At 41.1% G+C, this 24,593-nt stretch overlaps 1 protein-coding gene across 2 annotated transcripts in view; it reads left to right on the top strand.

The window, feature by feature from the left end:
* The window catches only part of LOC126471173 (apolipophorins), a 124,141-nt gene extending 119,857 nt beyond the window's left edge, over positions 1 to 4,284 (top strand). Inside the window, exons 50-55 of one of the 2 annotated variants that reach the window (XM_050099277.1) lie at positions 1,978 to 2,164; positions 2,267 to 2,582; positions 2,660 to 2,768; positions 2,901 to 3,025; positions 3,237 to 3,419; positions 3,560 to 4,284. In XM_050099277.1, the coding sequence (XP_049955234.1) occupies positions 1,978 to 2,164; positions 2,267 to 2,582; positions 2,660 to 2,768; positions 2,901 to 3,025; positions 3,237 to 3,419; positions 3,560 to 3,598 (959 nt within the window). In that variant the 3' untranslated portion in view covers positions 3,599 to 4,284. The remainder of the gene's footprint in view (positions 1 to 1,977; positions 2,165 to 2,266; positions 2,583 to 2,659; positions 2,769 to 2,900; positions 3,026 to 3,236; positions 3,420 to 3,559) is intronic. The other variant, XM_050099278.1, reaches the window with a different exon arrangement.
* The last annotated feature ends 20,309 nt before the right edge of the window (positions 4,285 to 24,593 follow it).

The following is a 24,593-nucleotide window of genomic DNA, read 5'->3' as shown; positions in this document are numbered from 1 at the left end:
ATGGTGGACATATTGAGGATTTCCTGTAAAGAACATCATCTTTGCTTTGTCTTACTTTGTTATGCTAATTATTGCTATTCTGATCAGATGAAGCACCATCTGTTGGACATTTTTTGAACTTTTGTGTTTTTTTGGTTCTAATAAAACCCCATGTCATTCCAAGCATGTGTGTCAATTTGTACCTCTCTATCTACATTATTCCATGATTTATTCTGTTTTCAAATTTATACTGACTTTTTGATCACCCGGTACTTCTCTTACCATGTCAGGTGCCCTCAGCACCAACAGGCAGCATACAACCTCATTGTGGGCAGTGGCCATAATGTTTTGGCTCATCGGTGTATATCTGTAATATTACTGGCTGTGTGGGGAGTATGATGACTACTTCAGGTGAAGCATTCATAATAAAGAATCTCTGCAGTAAAAGACTGCTACATGAATTGCTCCACATCTTAGCTAAAGTGGTAGGAGTTTAGAGATACAGCCAAAACTAATGGAATCAAGTTACTTAAGTTAATGTCATTCCATTAATTCTCATGCTATCTCATGTTCAGGTTTACTAGAAGGTGGAACGGCACAAAAGCAGTTGCAAAAGGCATAGAACAGTTTTTTGCCAGTGCGGCTAAGGAAGACAGATTGCACTCTACTGTTCCAATTACTATTGTTGAAATACAATGGATGTAGTTAATTTTTCTGTAATGTCAATACAAGCATCAGGAAAATGGCACCAGATAAATATTTGATGTTGTGGGGAAAAAAATAGTTATGAATAAACCATTTTTTTCATAAACTGGCTTCAGGGGTTTTGTTATACGTGAAGATTTGTTGTGTAGCATACTCAACAAGCATAAATGAAGTCATGGGCTCAGAAGACAGTAAAAGTCATACATTTATCTAACTTCATTTACTCATGGGTTGTGTTCCCAATACTGAGAGAGTGTCAGAGTCTGGAACAGAAGAGACTGCCTTGTGAGTGAGTGCAAAAAACGGAACAAAAACTAAAAATATGTGAAATGCAGGGAGCAGTGTGAATACAAACAAATGAAGCAACTATGTGATCAGAAATGTGAGGCAGAATGGAGGGAAAGAATGCACAGTGGACACAATTTGAAGTGTCAGATAAGTGACCTACTCTAGTGCCGAATTCTTTTTCTAGTTATAAAATCAATGCTCTGCAACTTATGTGAAAATTATGGTATTTATGTGAGTACAACATATGTCTCCTATAAAATTTTCCAGTTTCCCTCAATAGTGGAAAATTGAAACTAGATGGTACCTGGTATGACAATCAGTATGTGTTATGTGAGATACCAATCAAATTTGGAGTAATAAGAGAAATTGAATGTGAGAAATTAAGATGTTGAATTAGGCCATAAAATTCATATGGACATGTCATTGGCTGGGTAAAACTCAGAGATATGGATTTCAATCTCAGAGTAATAAGCAGTTTTAATTTTCATTAAATATTATTGGTGTGTATTTTTCTGTGAAGTAAGAACCTTTATTTGGAATAGCTCATAGCTTGATTATAGCTGGAACTAGTCATCAGTTCCATATGCTTAAATTAGAATGAGAATTTATACCTTTGTATATGTGATGTGTGACTGCAATCCTGGGAGAATTCTGAATGGGATGTGATCCCTGCACTCTGATTTGCATCTGGAATAAGAGAGATGTTTTCCATAGGAAACAGTGCTTGCAGGATTGTTGGGTCATCACTGTTAACGCATTCTGCAAAATACTCTACATATACCCTGTACTTTTCCATTTGTATACCAAAACAGGCATTATTTAATTGAATTTTCAATTAATTCCAACTTTTGAGAATACTTTTACTTAATGGGTTGTGTGTGTGTGTGTGTGTGTGTGTGTGTGTGTGTGTGTGTGTGTGTGTGTGTGTGTGAAGGGGAGGGGTATGTTCAAATTCTGTTGTATTACAAATATATTTGCATAATCAATTTTCATTTTGTTATTCAGTTCACTGTTCTGTAAATGGAGATGCGGCTATTGATATTGGGCAGTCATTCTCTGTCAAAGTTCCTCAGAAGTCGGCAGATATACTTATTGTACTGGAACAAGTGACTGGAAATGCTGAAACTGTGAAAGATTTTGTGAGCCCCATAGTCTCTCAACTCACACAGGAATTGGGCAGCAGAGGAATCAGGTTAGAGATATTAATAATTTTTCTGAATTGGATTTTAATATTTTTTCTGAATTAAGTTACAACCGTTAGAGTGAATTAACAACACAATGATTTGTGTTTTAGCGATGTCTGGATTTCATTAATTGGGTATGGAGCACCAGGTCAAGAATATCCACACCTCTACACAAGTGCTGGTGGCAAATTTAGTTATGATGGGAAACAAAAGAACATTGAGTTTGGTGAACGGAAAGTTCTTGGACCAATTCCATTAGAAAGCTTCATTGATACTTTAGACTGGCTGGATGAATTTACAGATCAAGCATTCCATTTCATCACAACTGCAGAGACCATTTTGGACTACCCATTTAGGCCAGGTGCTGCAAAATCAATTATCTATGTTCTGGACACATCCTGCGAAACTACAACACTTTTGAAACATGTAAGTAATTTCTAATTAATTGCATGACCTATTGCTTTTAGTTAAAAAATTAAGTATACTCATCTTATATTTCAAAGTTACAGCTGCCAGTGAAAGCACTGAAACTGAAGGATTCAATTGGTAGTCCTGGAATTGTCCTCCATCTAGTCACAAATGTTGATAACGTTCAAAATAAACACATTGTGGGTTAGTAACTCTATTATGGATTAACTGAATAATTGATTTAAATTTTTGAGATTTATTATTATTATTATTATTATTTTCTTTTAATAATAACATTTGCATAAATTTGTACACGCTTCTGTTTCACTCTTTCAGGCTTTGATGCCGATCATGCATACTATAATCAGGAAGGAAAGAAACGACAGGTAACAGAAGTCAGTGGCAGTGCAAAGGCAGCATTGAAAATCCCAGAAACAGCATGCAGCCAAATTGCATTAGCGGTAATTGATTTTTTATCCAATTCACATATTTAATAAAAAATTGTAACTTTTAAAGAAGTTATATTTAGTTATCTTTTTGTTTGTATTTTCTTACTCCCACTATGCTTTGAATAAACATCAACATTATAGGATGTAATGTTCATGCAATGTGTTATAACAAGGATTATTTAAATATAGAGAAAAATTGATAATAAATAAACTTTTATTTCAGACAAGCGGCACTGTTTTCAACAAGAATAACCTGAAACAGGCTAAGAAGTTTGTTGCTCAGCACATTGCTGATTCACTTACTAATGTTGAACTCACTCAGGACTGTAAGTGTCTACCAGTTGAAGGTATTCATACAAGAGCTGTATGTGCGGTGACAGGTGCAAGAGAAAAAGAACACTTAAGTGTAAGTATAAATTTGTTCTGATGATGCACACTTTTTTTTCTTTAACTTTTTGTAAAGACTATTTTAGCTGTGCTTTGCAGTTGCTTTGGTATTACTAAAAGTATTTCTTACCTCAGTAAAGACTACGTCTCTTTCAACAGGTTAAAGGAGTCAAAGGAACTAAGGGTGTTAAAGGATGACTTGTGTGACTTGAGTATTGCGTTGTATGAGAACTGAATGTTCGTAAAAAATTCTTAATATGGAATGAAAGTGAAAAACGCAATTCTAAGCCTCATGCATGAGGCAAAGGACTCTAGAGTTTTTGTTCACAATTTCATGGACACGTTGAAATGGACAACCACACATTAGTTGACAGGATACTCCCAGGTTCTGAAACTGCTACTCTACTGAGTCACAGTAGTATATTACACAACTAGTATCATAAGCAGAAATGTGTTTTCATAAGAAAAAGTGTATGACTGCAACACAAAAAATATCATTACATAAACTTCATTAACTATTGTCAACATGACTGTCATCCTTTAAATAAATCACATTCTCATGATTTGTACTAAATAGTAAGTCACTACACTTTCTGTCATGGTAGCATTGTGTGTTAGAATTCTGACATAATTTGCATGTGTTTGATTATTTAAACAGTTTGCTGTCTATGTCCTGTATTTATTTAATTTGAAGTTGTGCTCATAGTTCCTCACAGTGTGTAAGCAGTTGCATAAAGCATTTTTTTTGTAAAGTATTTGCAGAATAAAATTAGTCTTTCTCTTCTGTATTCCATTTAATTAATGATTTCCATTCACTGAGTTTGTAAATTATGTAGTGTGTCCTGTGAATGAAGAGTGACAGAAATAAATTTGTAATTTCATAATATTGCCGTGATTTTTCCCCGCTTCCTTCCAGGAAAACTAAACTAACACAACACTATTTTAATTTTAAATAATGACATGAACACTAAAAGAAATTATTCAAATAAACATACAAATGTCAATTAAAATACCAAATATGATATCACATATGCTTAAATAACAAAATATGGAAGAAATAGGAGAGTACGAAAATGAGAAAAATTGAGAGAAGGAAAGAGAATGAGAAAAGGTATGAAAGTTGTATGTATGTATATTACAAGGAAGAATGACCATATGAAAAACAAGGCAGGGATAAAATCTAAGTAATAAGGTCATCAAGGAAGAAAAAGTACAAGTTGTGGATGTTAGTGAGTTAGTTGCATGTTCTGTAGATCAGACCACTCACTACGATATGAAATCAGTTTTACAATTACAGTACAGGTTCTCAATGGAAAATTTGGCAACATGCTGACAATTTACATGATATGTTACATGCATTCAGCAATTTACACATAACTATGTTCACTGTCTCTCTTCCTTATCTTAAACATAGATACACACACAGTCATACTATTAAAAATTCAGAAATTACTACCGGAATGTGGGATAGAAGCAGCAATTATCTAACAGATGTAATTTCAGTTTGAGAAGTATTGGGAAAAATAGTGAAAGGAAGAGGTTGGGACAATGACAGTACCATGATGAGCAAAGAAAAGAACAAAATTTTAAGACAGATTGCAAGTTATTCATAAATTAGAAAAAATTACGCACATTCTAATACTCAGCCTTCACATCACTTAGTCCTTTCCCTCAAGCTTACTCTGTGTGTTTTCCAGTCCAGTTCCCTGTGCATCCATTCTCATTATTTCTCCTGCTCCTCCTCCCCCCCCCCCCCCCCCCACCCAAAAAACCCTCCTTTCTGTCATTAATTACATGCTTCTTACTCCCTCTCACATTAATTATATTTATAGTATCTACATAGATATCTTCCTACTCTTCACCTCTACAGATGTTGACTATGCATGCTATTTTCTTAGAAGCCTGTCCCTATGCTACTTCTTCCTCTGCCCACTCAACCACCTGCGTTGTCATGTGCAACATACCATTCACTCATTCTGCACTTCTGGGTGCTATCTCTGCTGAGTATTTATTTCCTTCTCTCCAAATGCTGTGCCTCCTCTCCTTATTCTTCACTCCTTCTTAGCCCTTCCCCTTTTATCTAGTCATTCCACTCTAACTACTCACACCTTTTAGACTTCTACATCATGAGAAAAGGTAACTGTAGGTTTGAATGTTTGTGTGTATTCTCATGAAAAATGCAAGTTTGAATAATGAGCTGCTTGGTGCATGTAGCACCTTATTTGTGTGTGGGCTATATGAAAAGGTGCCAGAAAAGTATGTATACCATCATCATTTAACTTCAATTTGTACAAGAAAACAGCAGCCTAATTTAGGTTGAAACTAGTTTAAAATTTGGTATCAAGTAATTAGTAGCTTAAGCTATGTAGAGACATAATAACTAAAACAGGAAAAGAGGAAGGCATAATTATTCTGGATAAAATGAGAAAAAAATGAAATGTATGTTTAAGGGGAACAATATAGAAATAATAACTAATGCAGAGAGAGAAGAGAATGTCACTGAAGGCGTCAATAAATACACATTTTATCATCTATGGTGGACAAAAGTATCTCATGTAATGAGAAAGTAAAAAGAAACATCAAATTTATAAAGTTCAGATGAACAGAAGTAAAAAAACGATTAAACTGAAGCAGAAAGCGTCTACATGAGGTCAGAGACAAGTGTTAAAGTAATTTTACATGAGCTGTCATATGATAAAATACTGATTCACAACATTATCTGCTGGATTTATATTGAAATAAAAAGCTACAAGCCTTATTTGCTCACAGCATATGCATTTTGTACTAAACATTTCAAAATTTAAGTGATCATTATTTGTTACACATAATTCCTGAGCCAAAACACTATTACAACAACCTCATTAATAGCATTTTGGTCCACTCGTAGAACCCAATACAGCAACAGTTCTGCGAGGCATGAATTTTACAAGGCCTTGTTAGGTTTCTGGAGGCATGTGGCACAAGATGTCTATGCACACGTCACAACCAAGTCCCGTAAATCATAGGCAGGTGGTTTGGCCATCAGGGTCAGACTAGGCAAATTTGTTGGCCAAGACATCAACATGAGCTCATCTTCCTATTCCTCAAACCACTGTAGCATGATTCTGGCATTGTGATGCAGACAATACACATCAGTCAAGGGACCTGAAGATGGTGTAGTGTAACACCAAAAGTGCTAGCAAAAATCAAATAAATTTGGAAATATAGACAGCTGAAGGTGTGTTTTGTCTTACATTTTAAAATCTACTAAATCTGAGTTCAAGAGGATAATCAGTAGTCAGTATACCCAAAATTGATTATCTTAGGACACTCTCCAACAGTGCTTAATTTATAAGAATTTACAATGCCTCCCTCACTCCCTGCCCCAACCCCATCCATAACAATCATAAGTTCTGATTTTGAAAACTTGGTATAGACTTTGAATGAGAGATGGCCTTTTAGAGAATACTGTCCTGCAATTTAGACTTTTAAAATATAATTTCTTATAATCAAAACAATAAAACCAGATCAATATAAATGACAGTTGACACACACACACACACACACACACACACACACACAGGCACACACACACACACACACACACACACACACACACACACACACACACACACACATCGAGAGACAGAGCACAAAAAAGCCATTCATTACTCAAGGAATAAAAGTATCTTGTAAAACAAAAAGGAAACTGTACCTGTCAGTCAGGAAGAGCTCTAATATTGATGCTATAGCTGACTGCAAAACATACTGCAAAATATTTAAGACAGTACTATGGACATCAAAACAAATGTATTACGAAGGAAAGATAATCATGTCAGATGACAAAATAAAGACACTATGGGAGGTAGTGAACCAGGAGGCTGGTAGAATCTGCTATGAAGAGGAGCAGACAGCATTATGAGCAACTGATATGTTGGTAACATGTATGGCCAGTGTTGCAAAGCTTTTTGACAAGTGTTTCATAACTGTTACAGAAAAGAAGGGGTTCCCAAGTTCAGTAGATGCTGCATGGATATATCTGATATCAGTCAGTATTAATAACTTCAGTAATTTTAGTATGAACCTCACTACACCTGTAGAAATAATTTCCACCATAAAACCTTTAAAACCGAAAACTCTATTGCTTCTGATAAAATATCAACAAAGTTAATTAAAGAGTGGGCTGCTGAGTTTAGTAACATATTAAGTTATCTGTGTAACTAGTCATTTCATATTTCCTGAATGGCTGGAATATGCGTAAAAAAGGAGATAATGGAATACCATAAAATTTCCATCCACTGTCTCCACCTTGCAGACACATGGGAACATGTTCATGATGACTGCGTGATTTCATGCACTGCACTGCACATTCTTTAGTCACCTTGATCACTATCTGGAGCTTGCTGCTGGGAGGAACCCGACTGGCTGAGATTTGACCTGTCACTTTCTCCAACCATGTAGCATACGTCGTACTGTCACCCTCGACTTCCAGAGGATGCACCATGGAAGGGATCTCTGGAAGTTAAATGTGGCCCTACTGGCATCTACCTGACTGTCAGCAGCTTATCAAGGTGACATGGGATTTGTGTCACTGCCACCATGCTGCTTACCCATCTACTATGTCATGGTGGCTGTCCAGCGCAAAACCTGCCCTCTGCCAGACCATGATGTTGTATGTCAGGGACTTGGCAGCTTGGAGGAGGCAATCCCTGGACTTTTATTACCAAGTGTTGAGGGACTGCCCTAGGATGCTGTTTTCACCTGGATGATGTACAATGGTGAACCGCACCAAAGCACAGACCACAGCCCTCATGAGCTGCCACTTCGAAGAGATGGTGATATGAGCCTGCACTTGTGACTGTGACTTCGGAAGCTCTGTTGACATACCACCATCTAGCAGACAGGCAACAACAGTGCCGGGTCCTGATTCGCACCATCAGTGATGACTAAGGCAGACAACATAACACTTAATGTGGCACTGGACACTACCTGCACTCCCATTATGCTAGGTTGTATGCTAACTACCATCATTCACCAGCTATCTGTGAAGAAGTCTCTCGGCTCATGTTTGGAACAATACCAGAGGACACGGCATTCCAGTTGGAGGTACCAGTAACTGAAGACAAATTTCTCGGTATTATCTGAGCAGGAGCAGCTAAAAAGTCACCAGGCCTTGAAGGCATTCCTCTCAAATTTTATTGTGCTTTCTGATATTTCTTAGTGCCCACATGGACTTTTATCTGTGGAGAACTGATATTCCCCATGTTGAGAGTTCCTGATGCCTTTCTAGAGGGCCTCATTTTGGTTATTCACAAACCCCACAGGGGTCAACACATCAGACACCATCACCCCTTAATCCTGCTAAATAGCAACATGAAGGTCTTTACATGTCTTTTGGCAGTGCGACTTGGGGTAGCCCGTCATGTCATGTCCTACGAACATGTATCACCAGACATTTGATCGAATTGATAATTCTTTTCTTACAGCTGTCCTCCATCATATGGCACAGCCAGAAACTACTGTCGAGGTGGTCATATGTCTCCAGCACAGCGTAACATCCTGGGTGCTGTATAATAGTAGCTTCACACAACCAATCCTGATTAGGGGTTTAGTGTGACATCAGTGTCCCTGTCAGTGCTGCTGCACGCCTTTGCCCTAGGACCATTGTTATGTGGCCTACAACAAAGACTGCTGGGGATGTCACTGGGGGGGACATTGATTTTGCTGCACTGCTGATGCGGATGATTTAGTCGTCTGCGTCCCGGCAGTTTTTCTGCCGTATGTTGCTTATATTGCTTACCTCTATGAAACTGATTATATTCACTTATATAATGTTGTTGGCTGAATGATTTTATACGTGGTTCGCAAACAAAATACGCTGTGTCAGTAAAGTCGTCTGGCCATTGATACTTAGTGCTACCCATGCGAAGCCCAAAACCCGGCCGGGTCGCTAGTTAATAATAATATTGGTTAGTTTAAATATTATGTCATGAAGGGTTAATTGTAATTACATGTCTTTTTATTCTACCTGGGAGCGCTGGCTGAACCCTGCTGTTGCTAGTGCTTCATTAAGGTACATTTCCTACACAACAAGAAATCAATTTCCCCCTATATCACAATTTAAATCTCCCTAAATTGGTCCCAAATCTCCCAAATAATTTATTAAACTAAATGGCTACATTACTAAATTTCTATTTTTTTGGAGGGGGAGGGTTTTCGGAACCATTTCACCCTAAAGAGACACAGTGGGGTGTTAAACACCCCAACAAATTTTATTTTTTTCCATAGTTCCACATTTTAGCGAGAGGGAAATTTTGGTCCCATTCTAAATTCAGTTGGTACCATTGCCTACAGGCACCGACCACTGTCATTGTTTACCGCACTTTCTCTGAGTCATCAGCTTTTATTGTTTGTCGCTTGGGGTGTCGTGCACCGCAGTGTGTCCTTTACGTACTCATAGTGGGGTTTTAAACACCGCACTGTGTCTGTTACATAACGCTGTTCTTATAATGTGTTTGGTGCAGTTTTCATGATAATATGGCTTTAGGAAGTGATAGTATCAGAGACTTGCTCATGGACGAGGGCAGCGATAATCAAAGTGTTCAGAATATTTTTGGTGGTGATGATACAGATGAAGATCCAGACTTTGTGTTTGAAGAAAGTGACTTTTCTGACGAAGAAATCGCAATGAAGAAGCTGACCCAGAACCACCACAAAATGAAAGTAACTGCAGCTTAGTGCCTGGACTTTTGAATACTTCGGTGCCACTTGCAAGAGTTAGAAATGCAGCTGCTCACGTTGGAAGAAATGGACATATATGGAGCGTTCAGGAACCTGAGAGACGAGGCCGAGCACTAGCGAGAAATTTGGTCACACACTTGCCTGGAGCAAAAGGACTGGCTAAGGATGTAAGTAGTCTTTTCTCATCTTGGAATTTACTAATAGATAATAGAGTCTTAGACGAAATTGTACTAAGGACAAATCAAGAAATAGAACGAAAAGTCCAAGAAGTTAATACAAAACAAAGCCATCACGGGATTGTAACCAAAGAAGAACTCTTCACATTTTTAGGTTTACTTTATTTGTCTGGGGTACAACGAGTTTGCCATGCAAATTTACAAGTACTGTGGTCCGTTGCTTTTGGATCATCTATTTACTGCTCAACTATGTCTTTGAACCACTTCAAATTTATAGCATCATGCCTGCGATTTGATAACAAAGCCACAAGACAAGAAAGGCAATCAACAGACAAATTTGCAGCAATACGTGGTATTTGGGAAAATTTTTTAGAGAACTGTAAATCCTTGTATATACCGTCAGAGTACGTGACAGTAGATGAACAGCTTCTAGGATTTAGCAGTAGATGTTCATTTAGAGTGTATATGAGAGACAAGTCCGATAAATACGACCTGAAGGTTGTTATGATGAACGATGCTAAAACATTTTGTATGCTAAAAGCATCACCATATGTAGGAAAATTCAAACCCCCAAATAACGAACCAATACCATCCTATTATATAAGAACATTGTCTGAGCCAGTCCACAGAACTAATCGTAATATAACAGTTGATAACTGGTTCAGTTCTGTGCCTTTATTCCACCGTAAGCTTCAAGATCATAAATTAACTATGGTGGGCACCTTGAGTTTAAATAAAGCAGAAATACCTCCATCGTTCACGGCAAGAAAATCAGAGGCAGCTTTTTACTTTGCTTTTGATAATGACAAGATGCTTGTTTCATATTCCCCAAAACCTAACAAAAATGTTTTTTTATTGTCTTCTATGCATCTCAGCAAAGAGATTGATGAAACCACACAAAAACCAGAAGTTGTTTTATGTTATAGTTCAACAAAAGGAGGGAAGGATTCATTCAATCGGTTATGTCATTCATACACAGTTAGCAGGAAATCCAACAGATAGCCATTATGAATGTGGTATGGAGTGATGGGCCAAAGTGGTATAAATGCCATGGTCCTTTACAATTTACGGTCGCAGATTCGAATCCTGCCTCGGGCATGGATGTGTGTGATGTCCTTAGGTTAGTTAGGTTTAATTAGTTCTAAGTTCTAGGCGACTGATGACCTCAGAAGTTAAGTCGCATAGTGCTCAGAGCCATTTGAACCTTTACAATTTGCTGCCACAAAACACAAAGATGAAGAGACGTAAGTTCTTAATCGAGTTATCACTGTCAATGATAAAACCATATATCGAAGCAAAATTGGAAGTTCCTACACTCAGGCGAAGTATCCGCAACTCAATTAGTGAAATAATGGGTGTGCAAAACAATGAAGCAGTGATTCGCCCACAAGGTAATGGACGAGCTCTTCAGAGACGATGTAACTTCTACCCAGAAACAGAGACAAAAAAACAAAGACTAGATGTATTTCCTGGAAAAGGTATACGTGTGACGAACATCATGTCAAACTCTGCTACGAGTGCAAGAATTGAAAATATTGGATAATTATTGTCCAGGATAAGCCACACTACTGTTTATACCTTTGAATTTTGTATTTTTTATGTAAATACACTCTGTATTATATACTTTTATTAATTTATTATTGCCCTAAATCAGTTACAAAAACTTACAAAAAATCCAAAAATTTACCATGTACATTTTGTGCAAAAATAGTACACTAAAGGGTTCAATATATAATAATGCATAGAGTTTTACTTGTAATCCAATAGTTTTATACACACACAACAACAATAACCTACAGACAAATAATAAGTAACTTCCTGGCAGATTAAAACTGTGTGCCTGACCGAGACTCGAACTCGGGCCCTTTGCCTTGTGCGGGCAAGTGCTCTACCAGCTGAGCTACCGTAGCACGACTCACGGCCGGTCCTCACAGCTTTACTTCTGCCAGTATCTCGTCTCCTACCTTCCAAACTATCTGTAGATGGTAGAGCACTTGCCCGCGAAAGGCAAAGGTCCCGAGTTCGAGTCTCAGTCGGGCACACAGTTTTAATCTGCCAGGAAGTTTCATATCAGCGCACACTCCGCTGCAGAGTGAAAATCTCATTCTGGAAACATCCCCCAGGCTGTGGCTAAGCCATGTCTCCGCAGTATCCTTTCTTTCAGGAGTGCTAGTTCTACAAGGTTCTCAGGAGAGCTTCTGTAAGGTTTGGAAGGTAGGAGACGAGATACTGGCAGAAGTAAAGCTGTGAGGACCGGGCGTGAGTCGTGCTTCGGTAGCTCAAATGGTAGAGCACATGCACGCGAAAGGCAAAGGTCCCGAGTTCGAGTCTCGGTCGGGCACACAGTTTTAATCTGCCAGAAACTTTCATATCAGCGCACACTCCGCTGCAGAGTGAAAATCTCATTCTGGAAATAATAAGTAGTTGGGTAACGTTATATGTACTTATATGACAACATACCATCAAAATTAAAATTGGGGTTTTTAACACCCCAGAATGTCTGCTGTGTTAGCATTTACTAAGTGTGTCTCACTAGGATTAAATAACTTTTAATAGTTTGGACAGCGCAACTGGCGTTTGCAATTCCTTTAGAGAATGTCACGATTTACCGCAGTGTTTAAATCATTACAAAGAAGTTGCAGTTGCATTAAATTCTCGCACGTAAGTTTACAATGTTTATTAAGAATCTTCCATCGTGTTTATGTTACATTTTAGATAAACTCTACAGAGAATAAACAAGATTCAGTTCGCAAATTTTGAAGTTTCCAGTATTCAGTCAAAATGAATTTTCCGTGGGTAGTAAGGAATTCAACGCTTTCGAGTACGACATACGCTCCGACGAAATGGTATAATACCGGTGAGAGTACCCAATGGTTAAAATGGTTCTGAGCGTCTAACTAACCTAAGGACATCACACACATCCATGCCCGAGGCAGGATTTGAACCTGCGACCATAGCAGCCGCGTGGTTCCGGAGTGAAGCGCCTAGCACCGCTCGACCACAGCGGCCGACACAGAGTTTCTCGATAAGATTATTATTTCGTAGGATATTTTACAGTAACTATGTAATGACAACTACAGTGCTGTAGGCCATACACAGTATTGTTATTATTATGATGAGCGGTAGTGGTCATGCAGAAAGTATTGGTTGTTTGATGTCTTCCAGTTTTTTTTCATTCCAGAAGTAAGGAGTCCAACAATCAAGTGGTTTATAAACTAAGTGCAGGGCATAGATTTAAACTTGGTTGACTTTAAATATGGCTGCAAGGTGTGGGTAAACGGAACGTCGTTAGGCAGAGGACTGGTGCAGAGTAAGCATGTTTTGTAACAAGTGTCTGCCCTTGATGGGACACACAGATTTCTTTTCTGTGAGGAAGTTGTAGGTAGCGGTCGTGATGCACTGAGAATCGCTTGCTCATTCTATTAACAAGGCTGTTAGAAACAAGCTGTACCACTTGTCTCATTGACTCATCAGTTTTTGCTTTAATTGAACTCCTACAAAATCTAAATATCTTTTTAAGAATAAAAGCATGTAATAAAAATTGTATTTCATTCTAAAGTATAGTTAGGCGTTAGTGTCGATGATGGAGAAGGGGGAGGAGAGGTACTAGTTAATATTCGATCATCCAAGGGAAGTGGTTTCAGAAGCATCAGGAACAATTGGTGTAGTAGAATAGGAAGATTTAAACAACTGAAGGTACTGAGGCTGCAAAACTCCAGGTGGCAGATGTCAGCTGGTGGCAGAATCCTGTCATGGCAGTAGGAGTGTCACAACCACCGATCACAGAATGGCTCAGCACAACAGGTTTAAGCCATTTCTGCGCCACTCACATACTGATCATGCTGATATGACGCTATTAATAACTACAAAGTCATAGTTTTTTCAAGTCACTCTGTCATCCAGAAGGCTGATAGTTCCCAGACACACCACTGAAAACCAAGTCTAACACGTCCAAAGACAAAGAGATGCCAGGCAGTGATGGTGCTAGGAGGGGTGAGAAACTTATTAAGACCAGTTAAAACCTCCGTGACATAGATCAAACACAATCTTCTTCAACTTCACTCGCTACAGAACGAAAATAAAGAACTGCTAGGAAGAAACAGATGAGCTTAATGTTAAACATGAATCAGTCTGATAGTGTGGATGTGGTGATGTTTTAACGGCATCCTACGGACCGTTGATGCATATTCAATAGTAAAAATCAGTCTGACAGTGCTACACTGCTCTACAGGAAGTCATCTATAAGTGCTATATAGACTGTAGAGTGTAGCTGACCGAGAAAAATGTTTTATTCAAATTTAAGTACACATCACAAAGTATCCGAGGCAGACACGCCTCACTCCGCCATCTCAGGCCGGCAGCTGCTTCCGCCTCGGTGAGGAGATGCTGACATAGGTACCAAGTCCGCAGCCCGTGGTCTAGTGGCTAGCGTTGCTGCCTCTGGTTCCCGGGGTCCCGGGTTCGATTCCCGGCCGGGTTGGGGATTTTCTCTGCCAGGGGACGGGGTGTTTGTGTTGTCCTCATCATTAGATCATCATTCATGCAAGTAGCGAGATTGGATTGTGTTCAGATTGGGAATGTTTCCAGGCGCTGATGACCGCGCAGTTGAACGCCCCACAAACCAAACATCATAGTCAACATAGGCACCCCGCGATAATGGCGTCGGGCTGACCGATGACCGCTGGCCTTACAGTAGACTACGGCCTTGACGTCAGCGGAGTTCTCCTATTGATGCTGCGAAGGCATTCCTCTGTGGAACGGCCTCTCGGTGTCTCAGGCCCCATATGTGTCCACTGCAGAGGCAAGTGGAGACCGCTGTGCACAGGACATGACCCACTGCCCTCTGGCAGGAGTAGGCGATGGCAGGCGTGGACGGCAGGTTAGCGGCTCTGTGGCACCGAACCCTCCAGTCCTGTAGCTCACAAGTGTGGTGAGATCGTGCTGCTCGCTTTGGCTATTACCGCTGTGTGGTACAAGTTTCCTCTTCAGTACGGCTAGCCCATCTTGAAATCATTTTGCGCATGTGTTGTACTAACTGACATGTTGCCACACTGTGCTTCCCAGCCCACAGCTGACTGTTCATGGTGGCTTTCTTATAACTTCGTACTAATCTCCCTAAAAACTGTGTAGCGGCACAAATATCCACAAGAAGAATAAAAAGCTCTCTGTCTTCAGGCGACTAGTGACCTACCGGGACCCTCCGACCGCCGTGTCATCCTCATGGAGGATGCGGATAGGAAGGTCGTGGGGTCAGCACACCGCTCTCCCGGTCGTTATGATGGTATTACAAGAAGAATAACAGACTTTATAAGGGCTCTCTGTGGTGACTTCGACACTAAATTAGGAAACAGAATTTTCATGATGAAAACGCAATCTGTTTTTATATTCAGCTGTCTGCTCAAGAGTATCAGGCTGTGCTTCAGTATTCTTGGAAAGCGGCTGGATACAATACGCCCGCACAGGTTGCTGAATTCAAGAATGTGATTCAAGTGAAATTTGATTCTGCAGCTCAGGAATGTGGTTCTGAGGATTGTCCAGACAATACTTTCGCTAAATGTGCCTATTGTGATTCTGCATGTTGTTTCATCCATTTTTAAGGAGCCTCTTGCACATTTTTAAAGTCCAATAGAGGGAAAACTAAGAGTAACACAATCGGATGCTTTCACCCTCCTAATCACAGTGGTACGTAAAGCTTCTTGGCATTATCCCGTTGAAAAACATCCCCTCGAATGCACTAGTGCCATGTGGCCATCCGGAGCCCGGCCATCTTGCCACCGTACATTCTCGTGACCACCGCTTCCAGCAGTCACGTACAGTGGATTCATTCCTGCCAAGTCTTTCTGCAATATCGCAGAAGGAACATCGAGCTTTTCGTAGCCCTGTTGCATGACTTCGTTCAAACAGAGTGAGGTGTTGATAATAGCGTCTTTGTCACTTTAAAAGCACTTTTGACTAACAGCATCTCACCATGTCCAGTCTCAAAGGCAACTAAAACTCATGACCGTTACAAGTGTATTTAAAGCAATCCTGGTTTGCATCCACATACTGATGCTCGTAGCGTCACTCTTATGTGACTGGAGCGAAATTTGAATGTACGAGGGTTGTTTTTTAAGTAAGGGCCGTTCGCGCGTATAGTCCCGTAGTTCGCGCGGACGCCGCAACAAGCCACCGCGCCACTTGCCGGCATCCTTCCCGTCCACACTGATGCAAGTTGCAGCTCTGTAGCTGACGTGTACGCATCGCTGTGCTACTTTATAATGTTTACGATTATTGAATCGCCCGCCGCGCGTGAGATACGGTCAGTGATACGTTTTTTGACCGCGAGAAGCCTATCAGCTGCAGAAATTCATCGTCAGTTAACAGAAGTTTATGGCTTGAATGCAATGAGTGAAGGTAAAGTGCGTCAATGGGTTAGAGAGTTTAAAAATGGCCGTCAAAACGTCCATGACGAAGAACGCTCAGGCCGGCCCTCTGTGATCACTGATGATTTGGTGGCTGCAGTCGAAACAAAGATTCGTGAGGACAGAAGATTCGCAATTTCCACTCTTTCTTTGGAATTTCCACAAGTTTCAAGATCGGTTTTGTACAAAATTGTGTCTGAAAACCTAAACTTTAAGAAACTGTGTTCTCGGTGGGTACCCAGACTCCTCACAGAGGACCACAAAGGGAAGAGATTTGCCACTTCATTGGACTTTTTGATTCGCTACGAGGAAGAAGGGGATGACATGTTGAGTCAAATTGTCATTGGAGATGAAACATGGGTATTCCATATCACTCCCGAAAGCAAGCGACAATCGATGGAATGGCGACACACAACCTCACCCGTCAAGGTCAAAGCCAAACAGACGCTGTCAAAGCGCAAGATTATGGCAACTGTGTTCTGGGACCGGCGCGGTGTTTTGCTAGTGGACTTTATGCCACGAGGAACGACAATCAACTCAGATGCCTACTGTGCAACTCTAAAGAAGCTCCGGAGAGCAATTCAAAACAAAAGGCGCGGCATGCTGACAAAAGGAGTTTTGCTCCTGCAGGATAACGCTAGGCCTCACACCTCTCAAAAAACTCGGGATTTGATTGATTCTTTTGGCTGGGAAGTTTTGGACCATGCACCATACAGCCCCGACCTTGCTCCTAGCGATTTTCACGTTTTCCGGTACCTGAAACACCATCTTGGCGGGCAGCGCTTCAATGACGACGATGAAGTGAAAGCGGCCGTGAACTCTTGGCTGTCGGAGCAGGCGGCCGAATTCTTTGAAGAGGGAATTAAAAACTTAGTTGTACAGTATGACAAGTGCTTAAATAAACAAGGCAACTATGTAGAAAAATAGGTAAAAGTGTGTAGAATCAGAAAATAAAAGTTTTTTTACAAAAGTATTTGTATCTTTTTTTAAAAATAAAAACGGCCCTTACTTAAAAAACAACCCTCGTACATAACCTTTCAGATGTAGGCACACACTTACCAACTTCTGTTTATGTCGCACAACTACTCCTTAGTGTTGCGATTTTTTTCCGTCAGTGTACTTTCTAATTACTGCAAACTTGAGACACCTTTTCCAATCTCTTTATCTCGTTCCGCAGTTCCTATACATTGAATACTAAACTTAACAACCATTTGTAACTAGACAACACCAAATCCTGCTGCCTGGGAAACAAAACTCATATGTCCAGGTTATGTTCTAGCAACGCCCCCGCTACCAGGGGAGGAGGACAGCACCCCCAAAATTAGAATTCCTTTTCCCTCGCCTTGTGCAGACGGTAACGTGAGGGCAGGGACCTCCCTCTCCAAGAAGCCTACTGTCTCTGAGCAGCGCCTTTCACCAACAATTAAAGATAATCCTTATCTCAACACATACATACGATCCTACCAGAAGTTACTTCAGTAACCTATGCAATACACAAAAGAAAATAACTAAAATCACAAGAATCATAATAAAACAAAAAACATAATGGCTACCACCTGGGCCTTAATGCGTATGCTTTATGAGGCACATGGACCTCCTATACTTTTTTTCATTCTCCGGCTTCTTCCATGGTTCCTCTAATATTTCCCCTGGTATTGCTTCCAGCGCACCCTTGAACGGTCATAAATGTCCGAAATGTACAGTCGGTGACAGAATCCACGACACGCCTCGTCTCATCGTTATGCTGAACTGCACAGCTTTACTGTCTGTTAACACAGCTTAACATACAAAGAGGCGAAGTCCCACCAATATATTGTCTATAGGCTTGAAGTGGAAAAAACTATCTGAACGTTGTGAGACCGTTTTAGATAATGTGGTAGACTATACGGCTGCTGACATCTGCTGCGTTCAATAAACTAAAGAAAAACAGCTATGTAGTATGAAGTGTACTAATGCAAATGAATTACGGCTTACGATAATGTTGCGATAAAGGTATTTTTTAATGAAACGAAGTATCCCAAATCGTAACGAATTTGTTGTATAATGCGCAATTTTGGTTTCAAAATGGTCTTTGTCTACGTTCTGTCCGCAGTAATACTGAAGTAGTGTTACAGGACTACTACGAAAACACCGGGTGTCCATAATTAAAGATCGAGTTTCAAAACGCCGTAGAAAGAATGACGTAAAATTTGAATTATTGACGCAGTAGGAAAGGTCATGAAACAAAAAAATTAACGAAAATCTGACGAAGCCCCAGAATATGTACACCAACAGACGCACGGCGCACGGCTGTTCGTTGGTTTGCGTTCGAGGCGCCCAACATGACTGTCTGCATGAAGGATTGCGCTCTGCGGATAAAGTTGTTTTATAAGTACGGTTACTATGTGCTAGTAGTCCTGCAGAAGTTCCGGAGGTTCAGCGTTATGAAATAAAGCATTGATCCTACGTCAGCTAACTGTCTGGAGAAAATGATTACAAAATTCGAAAAGTGCGATGAGGCAAACGGAAGGAAAGCAGCTGATCCGAAGCCTGTCGAAGATGTGGCCCCAGCATTGCAGGAAGGGTCGAGAGGGGATGTTCAAACATGCCGTGCACAGGGAATTGCCTGAACGTAGGACTTGGTTGTGAGCATGGCGAATAAAATCTCACGAAACATCCTGCATTGTTATACACATAAAATTGCCCATGTTCAGGGGTTGCTTCCTGATGACCTGCCAGAAAGACAGACGTTCGCTCTGAAACTTCTTGGCCGGCCACGGTGGCCGAGCGGTTCTAGGTGCTTCAGTCCGGAACCGCGCGACTGCTACGGTCGCAGATTCGAATCCTGCCTTGGGCATGAATGTGTGTGATGTCCTTAGGTTTGTTAGGTTTAAGTAGTTCTGAGTCTAGAGGACTGATGACCTCAGATGTTAAGTCTCATAGTGCTCAGAGCCATTTGAACCATTTCTTTTGAAACTTCTTGCTCGCATGGAAGTGGACAATGAATGGCCATATAACATTCTGTGGACAGACGAAGCTCATTTTCATCTCCAAGGACATGTCAATACGCAGGATTTCAGATAACGGGCAAAGGAAAGTCCGCACGAATATCATTCTGCAAAGGTGGAGTTAACGGCAGCGTTGATTGTAGGGCCGTATTTTTTCTAGCAGGTGAGTCCTGTGGTTCCTGTTACTTGTACCGTCACTAGTAAACACTGTGAGAGTCTTTTGCGCACCAACGTTATTCCAACCCTTCAACAGCGCGGATGTGTGAGTAACATCATGTTTATGCAAGATGGTGCTCCTCCGTAGCCAGTGAAGCGGCTACTGAAGAGGTATTTCGGAAATGTTAGAATTATAATCCGTCATTTCCCTGCAGCCTGGCAGTCCATATCACCTGATCTTAATCCGTGTGACTTCTGCCTGTGGTGTTATCTGAAATATGTTGTGTTCAGTGCTCCAATTACGAACGCGGCTGAACTGAAGACATGCATTGCGCAAAGCGTTCTGAACGTGACCCTGGAGACACTTCGATCTGTTATGGAATATGCTGTTTCAAGATTCCAGCCTGTGGCAGAAAACGGCGGACCGCACACTGAACATGTCTTGCGCCAGTTTCACGATCATTAAAAACCGATGGCATTTTGCTTTTTGTGCGGTTTTTGTCCCCAGGACAATTAAAAACCAATGTCATTTTGATTTTTACGCGGTTTTTGGCCCCAGGACAGTTAAAAACCGCTATCATTTTGCGTTTTTGTGCGGGTTTTGGCGCCAGAACAATTAAAAACAGATTTTTCGCGTCTGATGTGGTAAGACCTTGCCGCGGTGGATGCGCTTACGTAACTGGCAGCGCCACAACTGTTGACTGCTTAACTTCTGCAGTCATGCACATTTTGAACCGGTCCCATTTATGTTTAGACGCTTACAGCGCCACCTATTGGTAAATTTTTCGTAATTTTTTTATTTTTATTTTTTTATTTTATTTTTTTATTTTTTTGTTCCATGACGTTTCCCCGTATGCTGTTCAAATGTGACGTCGGTCTGAGCAATGTTCTCTTTCTACAGCTTTTGGAAACTGGAACTTTGATTATGGACACCCGGAATGCAAATGTAGCGGTAGGGATAGATAGATAAATTCCAGTTAACAAATCATTCGGTGCCACAGTTATGCCAATACAGTTGACAGAAGCAGAAAAAGCAAGCACTTGTGCAGTTCAGCAATTTTTTAATCTTCAGATCTGCAGTGTACAGAATAGAGATAGCAACAAAACGCATTAGAGGAGGAGTTGTTTCAGGGTTTCTTTACTGGTTTTTGACCTCCCTGCTAGAGGCCCTTTCATAGAAGAGGTAAAAACCTTGTCTCCAGCGAGGTTAGAACCGAAAACCAACGCACTGCTTCGCTCGAAGGGCGAACCCCTTGCCGCTAAGCTAGCACACATGTACGTCAAACCCTCCTCCCTTGTTATCCCAATGACTGCCAAGATGGAGAAACGTGAGAATAAATTCCGAATATTTAATCTAAATGACAATAAAATATGGAGTGAATTTACCAGGATATTTCTTAACCAAACCAGGAAGTAATCGACGGTCACATAGTTGCCAAACATATTCTACGATGTTGCCAGTTCTCCATTAGAATAGCGACTGGCCGAGTACGTTTGTTCAGCTGGACCAACGAGACATACGGGACCTGCAACGAACTTGACGCATCACACTAGTCGGCTTGACCGCTACTCTTCGCGAACGCTCGGCTCCCTGCAGGGCGCACGAGAAATCAGTATAATTGAAAAGGTACCCACCAAAGGTCTTAATTTTGTCGTTTGCTGTCGGGAACACGCATGCATTTAAAAACGCAGTCAAGAATTATAAAAATCCTCTGAAATGGTTACTCGCTCCTCCGCCGGGGACGGCTGGCACTCGGTTAGACCTGCAGTGTCACGTGGTGTCACGTACGCGCCACCGGCTGTCTTTCTCGTGGGCCTCGAGATGATGTGAATCTTGAGCTGTCTGGCAGCGGAGCGGCTTGCCCTTCGAAGACGTGATACAGGCGACTGCTATTGCACTGATTAATGGCAGAAATACCTCACATAGGTCAACGAAATTTTATACGCATTTCTATGACAATGATTTGGGTCTAAAGCGAAGTTACGCATAATACTCAGGTGCACCGACTGCACCTCGAACATAATAAATAAAGAGAAGGGAAAATTATTTGGGCAGTTCAACTCTTCAGTAGCTGTCGTAGGTACTTTTCTTTTTCTAACTCAAGAAATCTGCCAAGTAGAAAACTCACTCACTCGAAGGGATTCGCATTTTTAGCATCACCAGATGCTATTAACATTATGAGTAAATAACATTCATTTTAATATTATACTGAAGCGCCAAAGGAACTGGTATAAGCACGCGTATTCAAATACAGAGATACATAAACAGGCAGAATACGAAGCTGCGGTCGGCAACGCCTACATAAGACAACAAGTATCTGGCGCAGTTGTTAGATCGGTTACTGCTGCTACAATGTCAGGTTATCGAGATTTAAGTGAGTTATACTCGGTGCGCACGAGCGATCGGACACAGCATCTCCGAGGCAGCGATGAAGTGGGGATTTCCCCGTACGCAAGAACGGGGCTAACGACGACTGAAGAGAATCCTTCAACGTGACAGAAGTGCAACTCTTTCGCAAATTGCTACAGATTTCAATCCTGGGTCACCAACAAGTGTCAACGTGCGAACTATTCAACGAAACATCATCGATAAGGGCTTTCGGAGCCGAAGGCCCACCTGTGTACCCTTAATGACCGCACGACACAAAGCTTTATATCTCGCCTGGGCCCATCAACAACAACATTGGACTGTTGATGACTGGAAACACGTTGCCTGGTCAGACGAGTCTCGTTTCAGATTGTATCAAGCGGATGGACGTGTACGGATATGGAGACAACCTCAAGAATCCATGGACACTGCACGTCAGCAGGGGAGAGTTCAGTCTGGTGGAGGCTCTGTAACGGTGTGGGGAGCGTGCAGTTGGAGTGATATGGTACCCCTGATACGTCTAAATACGACTGTGACAGGTGACACGTACGTAAGCATCCTGTCTGATCACCTGCATCCATGCATGTCCATTGTGCATTCCGACAGACTTGAGCAATTCCAACAGGAGAATGTGACACCCCACACGTCCAGAATAGCTACAGAGTGGCTCCAGGAACACACTTCTGGGTTTAAACACTTACGCTGACCACCAAACTTCCCAAACATGAACATTATTGAGCATATCTGGGATGCCTTGCAACGTGCTCATACTCTTACGGATTTATGGAAAGCCCTGCATGATTCATGGTGTCAGTTCCTTCCAGTACTACTTCAGGCATTAGTCGAGTCCACGCCACGTCGAGTTACAACATTTCTGCGTGTCCGCGGGAGCCCTCCACGATACTAGGCAGGCGTACCAGTTTATTTGGCCCTTCAATGTATATACTTGAAACCAGTTTTCCTTATGAGTGCTTGCAAAAATGGTTCCAATGGCTCTGAGCACTATGGGACTCAACTTCTGAGGTCATTAGTCCCCTAGAACTTAGAACTAGTTAAACCTAACTAACCTAAGGACATCACAAACATCCATGCCCGCGACAGGATTCGAACCTGCGAACGTAGCGGTCTTGCGGTTCCAGACTGCAGCGCCTTTAACCGCACGGCCACTTCGGCCGGCGTGCTTGCACGGACACCACCTGTAATACATAATAATATAAATGAAAAGACAACATAGTGCTGCTAATGGATGTTCACGTTTTGTAATCAAATTGCATATGGTGCGAAAACATATAGTTTCAAATCACAAAACCAATCCGTGCAAGGGAACTTTGCGCAAGGACCGAAAAGTTCGATAGAAAACCCGTGAAGATAATTAAACACATGAATCATTGCAGTGCAAGTTCGATTACAGATTATAATAACATGAAAGGGGCAGCAGTTGTGATGAGAATGTGAAACGAAGAACCAAAAATGTTGAAAGGAATGCGTCAAATAAGTAATTTTTAAACAAAGCTGTAAATTCATTCTATAAAAATCAAAGAGATGAGAAGTATAGTCTACTCGCAATGATTGCAATGTTACTGCTGGTGGTGGCTTGTCAATAACAACAGAAAATGACTGATGAATGAGCTTCGCAATTTTCAGACAACTTAAGACAGAAAGAACCAAAGGAGCAAGGAGGAGCTAGCCTAGGTGAGCATGGGACGGGATTTCTCTGCAGTATCTCGTAGTCTGCATATTTTCTCGCAGTTTATTTCTCGGTTGTTTCACATTAAGCTATCAAAACATTCGTATGTGAATTATCGATGTGTAATTGTTAAAGCCCGAGGCAGGATTCGAACCTGCGAGCGTAGCGGTCGCGCGGTTACAGACTGTAGCGCCTAGAACCGTTCGGCCACCACGGCCGGCAAAACAGACTGTTATTTCAAATATTACGGTACTTGAGGCCGAATCTTACTCAGTGACGTAGTTAACTGTAATTTCATTTCATCTTGGAGAATACTGGAAAGGCTTAATAACGATTTCAAGATAGACGCTGCGCACATCATCTTGTTTCCTGATGCAAGTGTTCATTGGCTGTTGTTTAACTAAGAAGTTGAGTGTCACATAAACAGGGTGAACAACCACCTCTGGAGTGTGTGGCAGATATGATACGCGAATTGGGATGGAAGTCATTGAAGCAAAGGCGTTTTTCGTCGCGGCGAGATCTATTTACGAAATTTCAGTCACTAACTTTCTCTTCCGAATGCGAAAATATTTTGTTGAGCCCAACCTACATAGGCAGCAATGATCATCAAAATAAAATAAGAGAAATCAGAGGTTTAGGTGTTCGTTTTTCCCGCGCGCTGTTCGGGAATGGAATGGTGGAGAGATAGTATGAGTGTG

Source organism: Schistocerca serialis, chromosome 3 (assembly GCF_023864345.2).
Source record: "Schistocerca serialis cubense isolate TAMUIC-IGC-003099 chromosome 3, iqSchSeri2.2, whole genome shotgun sequence".
Taxonomy (NCBI): Eukaryota; Metazoa; Arthropoda; class Insecta; order Orthoptera; family Acrididae; genus Schistocerca; species Schistocerca serialis.
This window is presented reverse-complemented; position numbering and strand designations above follow the sequence as displayed.